The sequence below is a fragment of the Charadrius vociferus genome, unplaced genomic scaffold (assembly GCF_000708025.1).
Source record: "Charadrius vociferus isolate BGI_N301 unplaced genomic scaffold, ASM70802v2 scaffold411, whole genome shotgun sequence".
NCBI lineage: Eukaryota > Metazoa > Chordata > Aves > Charadriiformes > Charadriidae > Charadrius > Charadrius vociferus.
Window position 1 is genome coordinate 74,835 of NW_009646935.1, and position 13,471 is coordinate 88,305.

Genomic DNA, 13,471 nt, shown 5'->3' on the forward strand with positions numbered 1-13,471 from the left:
CCTGCGGCGTGTCGCTCGGGCCGGGACGCTGCGTGTCGTCGTTTTTCAAAAAGATGGGGACGTTGTCAGGGCGAGAGGGCGTGAGGTGCTGCCGTTGTCTGTCTCCCCGCTCCCGGCCGCTGTGTAGGTGCTGGCGGGATCTGGGCGGCTGAGGGCCGCAGCGCCCCGGGTATTGCTGAGGGCGGGGGCAGTGGTACACGCTCGGTGGTGGTGGATGCGGGAGGGGAAATGTTAAGGGGGCTCTGTATTTTAATGTGTGCTCTGATTCCTTGCCGCTGGGAAGGAGGCATAACTTGAATGCAAATCTTTCTTCTTCAGCCTCTGGTAGCTTTGAAATGGTAATTAGTAGCCGTTCTGAGTGGGATGCGTGTGACAGATGTAGGTGCACAAACGTAGGAAGGCATCTACAGCAGCCAGCGTGGTTCTGAGTATATACTTCTCGTCACAGTCACGTAAGCTCATACTACAAGACTGTCAGATGTGGCTGGTTGGTTGAACACAACGTGTTGCCCAGGCTAACAGCAGTTAATAACGTTTTTCCAGAGCATTGGTAGATTTCCATTTGTGAAAATGATTGCGTGACATTTTCAGTGATAACTGAGGACTGGGATCATGCAGATCTATAGTGCAGGTGACAGGTAAATAATGGCGACTTCGCATGTCCAAATTTTCCATTGTTAGGTACTTGACTAATGGTGGCCTGCAGAATAACATATTATGTATTGCATAAGATTGTCTCTTCCATCCATCCCCTGTTACTTTTTATTTGTCTCTTGGTATAAGATGGTGGAGCTTGCAGGCGTTGGATGTAAGAGTACTGAGATGAATTATCCTGTCAGAACAGGCAAACTTTAGTATTATCCTTAATCTTGAGGAACATAATGTTGCAAAGTTATTGCCTCATACTTTGTGAAATAAAACTGTTTGCTATGAATGATTTTTTTGTGTGTGTATGCAGTGGTATTAGAAAGAGAATGACATCCTCATATGCTTTTTACTTTCTATTGCAAGTGATGGGCTAATGCGTAAAAATAAAAAAACCCACCCCCTCCCCAAAACCATAAAAAAACCCTCACAAAGAAACAACTTGTGGGGAACTTGTGCAGCTTGATAGTTTCAAACATAGAATTTGATATGTCTTCCAGGCTAGAAACACATGCATCAGAATTATTTTTCTCTTTCATCTAAACTGATCATTTCACAGATGCAAGCCTGTGTTTTAAAACACTGCAAACTATAGCCTTATTTAGCATATCCAATTAAAAGTCAGCATAAAACTGCATCTTGTGCTTTCAAGATGATTTCAAACCACACATCACATTAGATGTTTTGTTAGACAGTTCTGTATTGGGAAAGAAGACCTGATCATGTGGAATTAGTTTCTTACCTGCTTCCAAAAAAATCTTATTAGAGGTTTGAGGAAAGAAAATGAAAAAAATCCCACTTAGAATAAACCCTTGAGTTCTTATAGGTGTTGAAATTCACTGTTGAACATCTTTCATGTGAAGCGAGGAAGAGCCTCAAATGTGATGAAGGCATGCTACTGAAAAGAGTTATGTGATCATCACTCTCTATTGCTTGTGCTTAATTTGTATGTCATCTAATTCTCGTGTATCTGACACCAGTCTGAATTAATTCCACCTGCCAGTCTGGCAGAAAAATTAACATACCCCCCAAACCCCCAATTTTTTAGTTGTGGAATTATCTTATTCTGTGAGTAGACTGGTGCCAGAGGTGACACAGGCAGTGGTGAAGTGGTGTTGCTCCTCTTGGCAGCTGTATGGAATTAAATTTGTTCAACTGTATCATCTGCCTGCACCCATATAGGAACAGAAGCAAGAAATTTGTCAATCAGGCGCTTTGTAAGTTAGGTATTAATGTAAACCTCTAAACTTTTTTGAGAATATGTTGTTTTTACAGTACATATTGTGATGAAAGGGAAATGTCTTGGCGTGTATGTGTTGCTGTCTTCTGGGTGCGAATAGGGTGACAGCCTGTTCTGTCAACACAAGTGGATTATCCAGGAAAGATTTTATCCAGAAAGAAAACCTGTAGCAGCCTTCTACCACTCGTTAGATTAAAAGGTGTGAAATGTTAATTAGAAAACCAGATTAAGAATATTGTAAGGAGATAGGAAGAGTGAGAGGAACGTATCTCTTTGTGTATATATACGTATAGATTTAGTGACATTTGGAAACGGACATTGTTTTTATTTGGATATTGAGTATGTTTTCTTCATTCTTAATAATAACCAGTTGAATGTTCTGGTTTTGTGTTGTTTCATGGATTTTATGTGTTTGATTCTTTGATATTAGAATAGTGTCCTTCCTGAAGGCTGTTCTTGGGAATTTTGATTACAGAAAATAAACTTTATGAACAAATTCAAGTGTCTCATAATTTTCTTTTTTCCTTTTTTGTAGGAACTCAGAAGCTTGAGAGTGTTGTGCTTAGTAAAATGAACTTTGAATCTTTTGTGAGAGATCTGCTTCTGGTTCGTCATTACAGAGTTGAAGTTTACAAGAACAAAGCAGGGAGTAAATCTATCAAAGAAAATGACTGGTATTTAGCATACAAGGTACAGTTTTCAACCTTTCTTTGTAATTGTGAGAGCAAAGAAAAAAATCCCGTAACTGAGCCCCTCAGCTTGGAGTTTTGGGATTTTCAGGGACTGACATTGGTGGTATGATGGTAAATCGTGCAGTCTGTTACACATCCCTGTGTTTTGTACTCCTCTAAGGCTGGAAGAGCTTGTTCTGTATCTTTGACATAGGTCAGGAAATAAAGGAAACCTGAAGTAGTTCACTTTGTGCAGATGATAGGTACAATTTTAATGGTTAAAAAAATAGAACAATTGTATGTTTTATCAATTGTCCTTTTTAAAGAAAAAAAGAATGTGTGTATGTACTTTTAAAAAGTGTATTTCTTTTCTTAATAGGGTTCTCCAGGAAATCTTTCCCAGTTTGAGGAAGTTCTCTTTGCCAACAATGATATGTCAACGGCCATTGGGGTTGTGGGGGTTAAGCTGTCTACAGCTGATGGGCAAAGAGTAGTAGGAGTGGGGTATGTCGACACTACGCTGAGAAAATTGAGTGTCTGTGAGTTTCCAGATAATGATCAGTTCTCAAACCTTGAAGCTCTACTGGTTCAACTGGGACCGAAGGAGTGTGTGCTACCAGGAGGAGAGACTGCAGGAGAGATGGGAAAACTACGACAAGTAAGGGAACCCTTGTGGCTGACAACTAGACCAAACTTTCTCTAAAAAGCTGTGTTGTAGCTTGTTAGCTGGGCTCTGATATATGGAAAAATGAAGGAGCAATATGTTAACTCGAAGTCTTGATTTATGGATCCAAAATGCATTATTTGTTTGTTGACTCATTTGTGTTTTAATGAGCAAAAGTTGTTCTAAGGGTAAAATCTTGTCTGTCGTTCTCTCTGCATCCTAGCAGTAAATAAATATCTCTTCAGGGTTTGCTTCGATGTGAGGAGCATCTGTCCCTTGAATATTGAAAGTAATTGAAAACTATGTGTGTTTATGGACAACAGGTCGTTCAGAGGGGAGGAATCCTGATTACAGACAGAAAGAAGGCGGATTTCACAACAAAAGATATTGTTCAGGATCTCAATCGCCTGTTAAAATCAAAAAAAGAAGAACAAATGAATAGCGCAGCATTGCCAGAGATGGAAAAGCAGGTGAGCACAGAGCAATGTTTAGTGTGCTCCTGTTTTTTAGAAGCGGTGTGGTGTGTGCATCTGTTATGAAGACAGAGATGATCAGCTTGCTGGTCCTGTTTTATGCTGGATTGCCATACTTCTGGGAAAGTAAATGGTACAACCAATGGTATATTAAGCTACGTTCTTGCTGAAGTGTTTAGCAGTTCTGCTCAGCTTGAATCTGTGTCAAAGCTGGATTCCAGGGGTCCTGGGAAAAAAAGAAAAAATCCTTTACTTGTCTCTTTAAAGTAGTAAACTGGTAAGCAAATGGACTGTGCACGAGAGATGCTTCCTATTCGTAATCTGTCTAGCCTAAGGACTGAAATACAGTACTTTGGTTATTTTGCATGACAGGAAAATTGGTATTTGAAAACAAAATAATGTTTATGATAATATTTTGTGTTTTATGTCATCTTATGGCTCAAGCATATGGTTTAGTGCCTGCATGTGAACTAAACATGTTTGTTCTTAACTGCAAACAAGAGGTAATTTGCTTGAGATAAACATGTTTTAATTTGTTTTAAAATGCCCTTCACTGCTGATGCTAACTGCAGGTGTAAGGTGCAGAGTTATTCTCCCTTAATGTGTGATTTCACAACAGGTTAAAATTGTTTGAAGTGTGTTGCAGCTGAACAAGTCAGTCATGCTGCTGCCTCTCTTTTGTGCTGGCACTAGCATTTGTAACGCCATGCAGTGAGTCAGATCAGGTCCTTGTTCTGGCTGAAAACTAACCCTGAAACCATGTCCTGAGATGATCCATGATATCTTATTTATCTGCAATAACTTGTTTGTGTTCCTGAGCCAGAAACATCCTGATAACAGCTTTGGAAAGCTGGCAAGGCATGCACTTCACATTTTGTTTATCAGATTATGCAAATGTCTAGTTCGTTGTTCTTGCATCTACCTAGAAAGACTCTGCACCGCCATAGAATGTTGCTATGAAAATGAAGTCTTGTCAAACAGGCCAAGTCTCTCACAGCCTTGCTGGAATTGATGTGGCTCAAAGACTTCCCCTGATTGTAACTTTCTAGGGGCATTTATCAAATACTCCCCAATTCAAGAGTGTTTCTAACTATAATGTTTGCTTGTTTGTTTGTTTTTGTGTTTTTAAAAAAACATTCAGGTTGCTGTTTCATCTTTGTCGGCCATAATCAAGTTTTTAGAGTTGCTGTCAGATGAGTCTAACTTTGGGCAATTTGAACTGACTACTTTTGATCTTAGTCAATATATGGTGCTAGACAACGCAGCTGTTCAAGCCCTCAACCTTTTTCAGGTAAGAAATGCACACTGAAATTGATAAGTGTTTTGCAATATACTTATTTAGCTGCTTGATAAATAGCCTGACTGCCCCATCACAGCTCTCTGGATTCTGATGAACGGCAACTTTTACACCTTAGCTTTTTTTTCAGCTACTCGTGTACAGTGTGTGTTTTAAATGCTCTTACTGCATTTTTTGTTACTTTACTATGAATGTAGAAGAGAAGATCATCAAGGAGGTAGGAAGTAGCCAGAAACAAGTGTCTATATAGAATGCAGATATGGGAAGAGCCTTAGAAGTACCTCATGGTTGTAGCTGCTGAGGAGTCTGGCTAAGCAGTAGGGGGGAAATGCTTTGTCTTTCCTTGGTTTTAGTCAGAGAAGTTCCCATCTCCAGTGGCAGGAGCAGACTTGGGGTATGGGAGGGGAGGAGAGTTCTGTAGTTTTGTGGTGTGATAGGGAACTCCAAAGCCCAGTTGCTTTATACAGTAGTGCTGATTTGGGGAAAGAGAATATTTGTGTATAATATATGAGTTGTGTATACTGTATGTACTCTGTGACACTTCCTTGGATTCAGAAGTTTTTCATAATGTAATACTGTCCAGAACACTGTAAATAGGCACATCCACTTTAGAGATTAGATTTTCCAGGGGTTAAATGTACCAGTATACCTTCTCACTGTTGTGGCGATGCTAGTTCTACACCCCAGTTGTTTATGGGCATCCAGACCTGCTCCTGGTTGAATGCTTGACTGCTGTTTTAATTGCTGGTGTTCGTGGGTAGAGAGGGTTGAGGTTTTCGTTCCAAAGTTAAGAGTTGAAACAAATTTGTTTGCTGTTCTTCAGTGTTAAACAAATTTCTTGCTTCCTAGCTGTTTGTGCAAAAAAAACAAACAAAACCCCAAGAAAATTGCCCAAAAGTCTGTCTTGAGTCCCGTTAATATTAAACCTAAATTATAGATAGTAAACTGTAATCTGAACAGAGTAAGTTTAGAGATGTTTATAGTACTCCAAAGATGATCTGGGGAAGCTTGAGGGAGTTTGGATAACTGTGTTCTCTCCCATTGCCTCATTCTGTTGTGTCCCCGCCTCCCCCCCAGCACCCTCCACAGATCTCCAACCAAAACCCTTGAACCCAAGTCCTGTTTCTTGCTGCTTCTTTTTGATGGACAGGACCCCTATTTTTTTTTGACCTTACACAAAGGGCAAACTAGCAAATATCTAGGTATTTTCCACTTTTCCTATTCAAATGGCATACTACCCAGTGACTAGATATGTTTCGAACTTTCCTGTTCAGTCAGCTAGTTTCAAAATGGACAAACCTGTTCGTTGTTCGCCATATTCCAGGAACTAGAGTGTGAGTGATTTATTGCCATGCTGTTTATTTGCCTTTTTTGATGGGTGCCAAGTTGAATACAGAAGAAACACTGATATGTTCCTAGGTAGCAAAGTTGAGTGCCATTCCGAGGATGTCAGTAAACTTCACTAATTCTTTTTTTTCCTTTCCAGAGTTCTGTGGAAAATGCTAATACTGCACAGTCTCTAGCTGGTTTACTAAATAAATGCAGAACGCCTCAAGGACAAAGACTAGTTAATCAGTGGATCAAACAACCACTTATGGACAAGAATAGAATTGAAGAAAGGTAACAGTGTTATGTGTTTTATAGACTTATACAAGTTTGTAACTGTTTTACAGAAGGCACTTTCTTTTTAAGCACAAAATACTAGAACAAAGAAATAGCGGTGGTGGAGGTTTTTGTGTGCCATCCTGTAACACATTGTAGTTACAGCAAAAAGTGTTTTTCCCTGAGATGAAAATTGACAGGTAACTGTTAGCTTAAATACTTTTTACAATTACGATGTCTTAAAGAGGAGGTATGATATGTTTAGATGGTCAGATGATTCATGCTACAGGCTAAGGCAGTGGAGCAGCAGAGCAGCAACTCCTTAACTATTATACTGCAAAAGCTCAAGTTGTATACTAATATTTTGATGTCACTTATAGTTTACCAATTAAAAAACAAACAAACAAACCCCCCCCCCACCCCCAAATAATTAAGTGGTAGTGACCTCTGCATTTCCAGGAAAAAACTACCTTGGTTGCAGAGTAGCACTCTTACCATATCTTGCCTAGATACTGTGGCCCAAATCTGGGTGGTCTTTTTCTTCCTTGCTTCCTTGCTGTCACCATGCATCTGCCCTACCAGTAAACAGCCATATCAGTCGATATGAAGCCTTAGAGAGTCTGGCAAATCACTGCTGAAAATGTACAGATAATTCTCAGTCCTTCAGAAAGGAAAACTGCAAAGGCCATATTCCTACAGGGTGTGTGTTTCTCTCTTGATTATGTTCACCTGGCAAACAGAAGTTACACTTTTTTAAACTCATACTAAATATAGTTATATTCTTAACATCTAAACCCAGACTTCATCCAACTCAAGAGAATGGCAGGTTAATACATTGCAAAATGTATGTTAATGTGTACTTTGACAAAGCAGAAGAGGCCAGAAACCTGAATTTAACTTTGATGCCTTCTCTAAGGCTAGTATTTCAGATAAGGCATTGCAGGTATGTCTGTATATGCCATTGGGCTTTAGCACAGATCACTACTACCAAAAAAGAATTTTTGGTGTGGTGACATTGATGTCTACAGAAGTTATACAAAGAGTAGTTTTCTCTCTAGCTTTCTAGAGACTGAATTATTCTGCTTCTCTTGAACAGATTTTGCTACTTTTTCTAATAATTTGAAAAATGGTGCCTAATAAATTGATCAGAGCACACCTAGAAATGTTATTAATGTGATACTGAAATATTTGTCCCCAGGTTTATTGAATGCTGTATCTTACTCTGACATGTATTACAAGAGCCTTCGTCATTAGTTCTTGATTACGTGCCCAGGATCATCTACTTCTCTCAGTTTTGGATTCTAAGATCTAATCCAACTTTAATTTTACGGTTACGCTGGTTTTAAGATTTTGAAAGTTATTACTCCCATTTTTAGTTTTCTTATGTCAAAGTAAACACTAGAAATTTTAACTTACTGCGAGTTTGGAAGAGATATTTTCTTGATAAGCTGAGATTAAATGGTAGGCAGAAAATGTAACGACCTGTTTTGTAGAATTACGGTCATCTCCACATTTTATGTTGTGATTCTGTATGGCTACTGTTGGCTGCATTTAGGAAAAGCTATATTTTAAGGAGGAGGGCGTAATTAAATGGAGTTAGGCTGTTAGTGAAGCTTGTAAAGGTTGGTGTATCCAAGTGTTAAGAGGTTTAAAGAGGTTCATTGATAACCTGTATCTTGCCCAGTCACAGAATCATCTGGGTTACAATTTGTTCAAAGTGGTTTCTTTTAATCTGTAGTTACGGGCACTGAAATACTATAGTCATACTTTTCCAGTTTATTCTGCAGCATAGCTAAGCCTGCCTGGATGCATCTTGCTTTCAGGCACTGCTTTGATGAATTTAATTCTTTGGCTTTGGAATAAAAGCAGTGTATTTTACTTGTAAGCTGTTGGTGTGCTGTCCTCCCAATCTTAACGCTTTTCAAAATGTGTAGGACTGTTCTTTTTTTAATCTGAAGGAACAAGCGTAATAAAAGAAGCTGCTAGTGGGACTGATGATATGTATTGACAGGTTCAAATATCTTTTGATATATACGCAGTCGCCAAGTTGTTTTCTATACGCCTTAAAGTATATTGTGGCTGTTTTAAGAGTTACAAACTGTAATTTAGAACATACGGGTGGTTTGAGAAGGAAATACCTGGACTGCTCTTCCTTTATGTCCCCTTTGTAGTCAAGGGGAGTTACTGATTAACGTGGCATGCTTCAGGCTAAGAAATAAAGGACACAATTTAACACTAATCAGTGCAAAATTCTCATCAAACTAGGCTGAACTACCCAAGTTGGACTGATGTTAGATAACAATGTTCTGAAGTAATCCTGTTGTTTTGCTTACACAGGAGGTATTTTGACTTAACTTTTATTCCAGTAGTGTAGAATTGGATGTCTGACTGTTTATTTAAAAATCTTTATAAAAGTTAGACTCTTGTAACCCTCTGCTGAGACCTGTAGGTGGTGCAAGTCATCTTTTGGAGCTAAATGGATCAAATTTTTCAGGAGTTTGTAACCTGCAATGTGTTGTTAACACTATGGATAAATGGAACACCATGTTACATCACTAGTTCGTATTAAACATTAATATAGTAACAACATATTAATGTGTAAGCGCCCTTGCTTCAGACAAAAATAACGTTTATCCACTGGAATAGCTCCTAGTGAGAATTAAGAAAACTGGGGTTCTTCATACTTGCCTGTCTTGAAAGACTTGGGGTTCTGCCTGTGTCTGGCTGGTTTTCCATGATTAAAAAAAATAATTATCAGGCATAAGTATACAAGATACAGCCCTAATTCTCCCATGTGGTGTGTTCAGAAGGCAAGTACATGAGGTTCTTGCTCCTTGCCTTATAGTCAGCATATTTCTGAAAATAAATGTAGTTGCAGAGACTGGAATTGCGCATACATATATTAGTTGCATAACACGATTGACTGTAACACAGCAAGTAACTTCAGTATGTAATTTTTTTTTTCAGATACTGGAAAGTCAGAGAAATGTGGCAAAATGTAAAATAGTGCTTGTTCTGTTATGCCCTGAGAAGGGAACTTGTGCTCAATATATTTTTTTTTTTCTTCTATATTGGGGGGGAAACTCTCTGACATTTGTGCAGACGATAAATATAAGATTGCATCTGACTTTTTAGTCCTTTATGCATACTGTGGCCTAACCTCTTACACGTCTCTGTCCTGTAGTAGAAAAGGTGCGGGGGTCTCGGTTCCACAGGAGTTACAGGCTGCACTCTAACATCACTTGTTCTGATTCAAGCCTCTTTTGAGCTTTTCTGTTTCGTTCCTAAATACTATGCTGCAAATTGCAGAAACCAGTCCTGTCTCTAGCAGAGTCAGAAAGTAATAGATTTTGGGAGCTTGAGGTGAACCAATGGTTAGCAGGATAAAATTTCGAAGTTTGTAGAACATTGTCATGAATTGGTCTTGAATGACAATTAAAGTAGCAGCTTGCTTAAAAACGAAAAAGAAAAAGCAACTTGTTGCTAGCTAGTGTAGGCAGACTTGATTGCCTTTACAGGGATTTATTTAGTAGTAAGTTAACCTAACATATGCTTTCTCTAGCAGATACATGGAGGGGCAGTGTGGGGTAATGCAGGTGTGGCAGCTCAGAAGCCGTGTGACTGGGGGCTCGTCTCAGGCGCAGACGAATACACAGCATGGATGGGAAACAGGCAGGTGAAACAAGAACTCAGCGTGCGTTGCAGGCCCGTGATCTCCCTCGGATCGCAGAAATGTCATCAAGCAACTGGAGTGCTGCAGGGCATGCTCTTTACGAAGGCTGGGCAGGGAAGATGGAGGGGTTGTGTTTCTGCAGAGGTATGGCCTGAATGCGCAGAGCTCTGTTGCGGAGGGGGCAGAGGGCTTATTATGAGCTTAAGGGTCAGAATTAGAGAGCGAAGAGCACGGCCGGGGGCATTACAGGGAGCGCCTGCAGCACACCTGCCCCATCACAATGAGGACATGGACTAAAGCCACCTTGAGACAACGAGAAGAAACGTGATCATAGGCCCTGGCTCTCTTGGAGGACTTGAGCCACCCCGGCACCTGCTGGAGTGAAGGATGATACTTGGATCTTTGCATGTTCTGGCAGGGAAGTCAGCAGTGTTGTGCCCTCGCAGCAGCGAAGGGTGACTGCTTGCTGGGCTCCACTAGTAAGAGCAGGCTGAGGAACGTGATTGTTCACATCTGCTTGGTCACTGTGAGGCTGCATCTAGGGTACTGTATGCAGTGTGGGGCTTTGCAGGACAGGTAGATGGACAAACAGGAGCCAGTCCAGTGGAAAGGCACTGGGCAGGATCATGGGCTGCAGCACGTGGTATATGAGGAGAGGCTGAGGGAGCTGGGTTTGTAGCCTGGAGAAGAGAAGACTACGGGGCAGACCTGACTGCTGGTTTCAGCTGCCTGGTGGGTGGGAGTCATAGAGAAGGTGAAGCTAGGTGCTTCTTGCAAGGGCGCAGCAAAACCACAAGATGAAACAGACATCAACTTCATCAAAGGACCTTCCAGCTGGATATAAAGGAAAAAAAAATCTTCACCATGAGAATGGTCAGACGCTGGAATGTGTGTTCAGAGAGATGGAGGGATCTCTGTTCTTGTTCAATGTTCAATTGAAATTAGCCTTGTTTTGAGCAAGGGCTGGAACTGGAGGCCTTGGGTTCCCTCCCAATGTAAATTATTCTGTGATAGGTTTTCACTACTTTTGCGTTCTTTTCTAAGCTGCAGCTGTCCCTGCAAAGCTTTGCAGATAGGCATTTTACTTCTGTCGTGGTGGTTAGCAGCTCTGCAAACACCTTCAGTACTTTTCCGAGTACAGGTCAGTACTTACACCAACACAATGATTACAGGCAGTTAAATTAGTAGGTGGTGGCATGCGTCCTCAGTAAGGGAGGGGAGAATGTGACCAACTTGGAGGTTTGTCTAAATGGCTTAATTAAAATGCACTTTAAATGCTGGGAGTGCCCCTAATGCCTGTAAAGAAGCTTCTGAAATACAGGTTGAATCTGAGCTAGTTGGAAGGCAGAAATGTGATTTGTTATTGTCATGCAGATCATGATGCAATAAATACTTTGCATGAAATAAATTGTCATCCCAGTGACATAAAAATGGTGCTGGCTTTCCACTAAGCTTCTAGAAATGTTAGAAAAATTTGTAATTCCAAAAGTTGTTATCTGGTGCTGGCTTTCCACTAAGCTTCTAGAAATGTTAGAAAAATTTGTAATTCCAGAAGTTGTTATCTCCGCGTACCCTAGAGAAGCGTTTGGAGCTGGAAGCTCTCAATGCTTCTTTAACCCTTTTCCCTCCCTTCACCTATGTTTACTGTTTTCAAAACTGGTAGATAACCGGCATTTTCATTTGTTCCTTGTAAAACTGAGGTTGATAGCGAGTGCTGTCTAGAAACATTAAAAGCTCTACTAGTCAAGCACATGTCAGACAAGCCTCATCTCAAAAAAGGAATTTCCATCAAACTCCCAGGCGCTTGAAACCTATTAAAAAGCTTAGATTCTTGTGTTGCAAGAGACTTATTTTTAGTTTTCTTGTTTGAGGAACAGAGGGATGTAAATAAGAGCTGAAAAAAGACTCCTTTTATGACACCTTCAGGTGTGGGAAAGACAATGTTGCTGTTTGGAAGAAGTGCCTAAAAGCTGTTTGTATTCTGCATGTTATCCAAATCATTTGTCTTCTAGGTCAAGGATCAGCAATCAGCATTGCAAATCTGTAAATTATAGGTGGCATTCAGTGGTGCAGCACTGAAGCAGGTAGTCATAGTATCTCCTAGTTGATACTTCCAGCTCGCCCACTTCATCCTGACAAGTCCTCGCTTGGTGCAAAATAAATAGAAGGATTAAGCTTTTAGTCAGTTTCTTTTGCATCTGAATTTTGAGGCTCAAGGGAAATGACAATTAAACTAAAATTTGCTTGAAATGTCAAATTGGTTTTCAGATTTTTAAGAAATAATAAATTGCTATTTATTTAGGAACATGTGAATCTGTAGCTGCCATACTGTTCTTTTGCTTTCAGCCTGCCAAAAGGATGTGGATGGTAATTCCTGCAGTAGTTAGATTTTACTTAGAATCTGGAATTTTTTTCTAAGTCACAGCCATAAGTTAGTGAAGTTTCCAGTTAAAGAATGACCTTATGAAAACTTTTACTATGTACTTGTGCAAAGCTGTCTGGGATGTCACTGTATCCTTGGTGGTCACTAATTCGAATGTTGTATGCAGGAATATGGTATATTCTCCATGAAAGAATAGTGAACATATTATTGTTTCTGCTCTGTTTAATTGATATCCACAAACATTAGAAAGGTGGTATGTTAGGAAACTGCAACGGAAGCTCTTGGCAAGATAACTTTCTCTTCACTTGTAATTTAATTTCATTTATAGTGTATAAGGATTGTAAAAGTCTTTAATGTTTTCTTTACATACAGTTTTAAGTTTCTTCTCTGTACAGAATGAACACAAATGAAGAAATATTTGCTTTTTACAGCAAATTTTTCAGTATGCTCTTAGTCTACACTAGTTTAAGGAAATACACAGGTTAGCAATTTAAAAGAGTATTAGTGTTGATGGAGTGTAATAAACTTAACCTCTTAATTTTAATAATGTATGGAAACTTGCAAGGAGTAAAACACTTACAAAAAATAATAAGGGAAGTACTTTGCTTCAGCTCTCTCTGGTCTTTGAAGACCGTGCAGTAATACAGTTTTATCACTGGATCCCTAAATACTGTACTTAACTAAAAAGGAAGACTGCACAAAACCTCCACAACGTAAGGCATGATGCTGAGAAGCAGCCTTAGCTGCTTTCCATCTTCAGTTTCTCTGGAAGGCTTTGGGTGGGGCAGTTTCACTCTATGAAGTTTATAAACTTACCCATGAC

General features: G+C 39.8%; 1 protein-coding gene across 1 annotated transcript in view; it reads left to right on the plus strand.

Annotated features, from left to right (window-relative positions):
• The window catches only part of MSH2 (mutS homolog 2), a 55,035-nt gene that overhangs the window by 700 nt on the left and 40,864 nt on the right, over window positions 1-13,471 (plus strand). Inside the window, exons 2-6 of the mRNA XM_009894852.1 lie at window positions 2,421-2,575; window positions 2,936-3,214; window positions 3,544-3,690; window positions 4,835-4,984; window positions 6,477-6,610. Coding sequence (XP_009893154.1) covers window positions 2,421-2,575; window positions 2,936-3,214; window positions 3,544-3,690; window positions 4,835-4,984; window positions 6,477-6,610 — 865 coding nt within the window. The remainder of the gene's footprint in view (window positions 1-2,420; window positions 2,576-2,935; window positions 3,215-3,543; window positions 3,691-4,834; window positions 4,985-6,476; window positions 6,611-13,471) is intronic.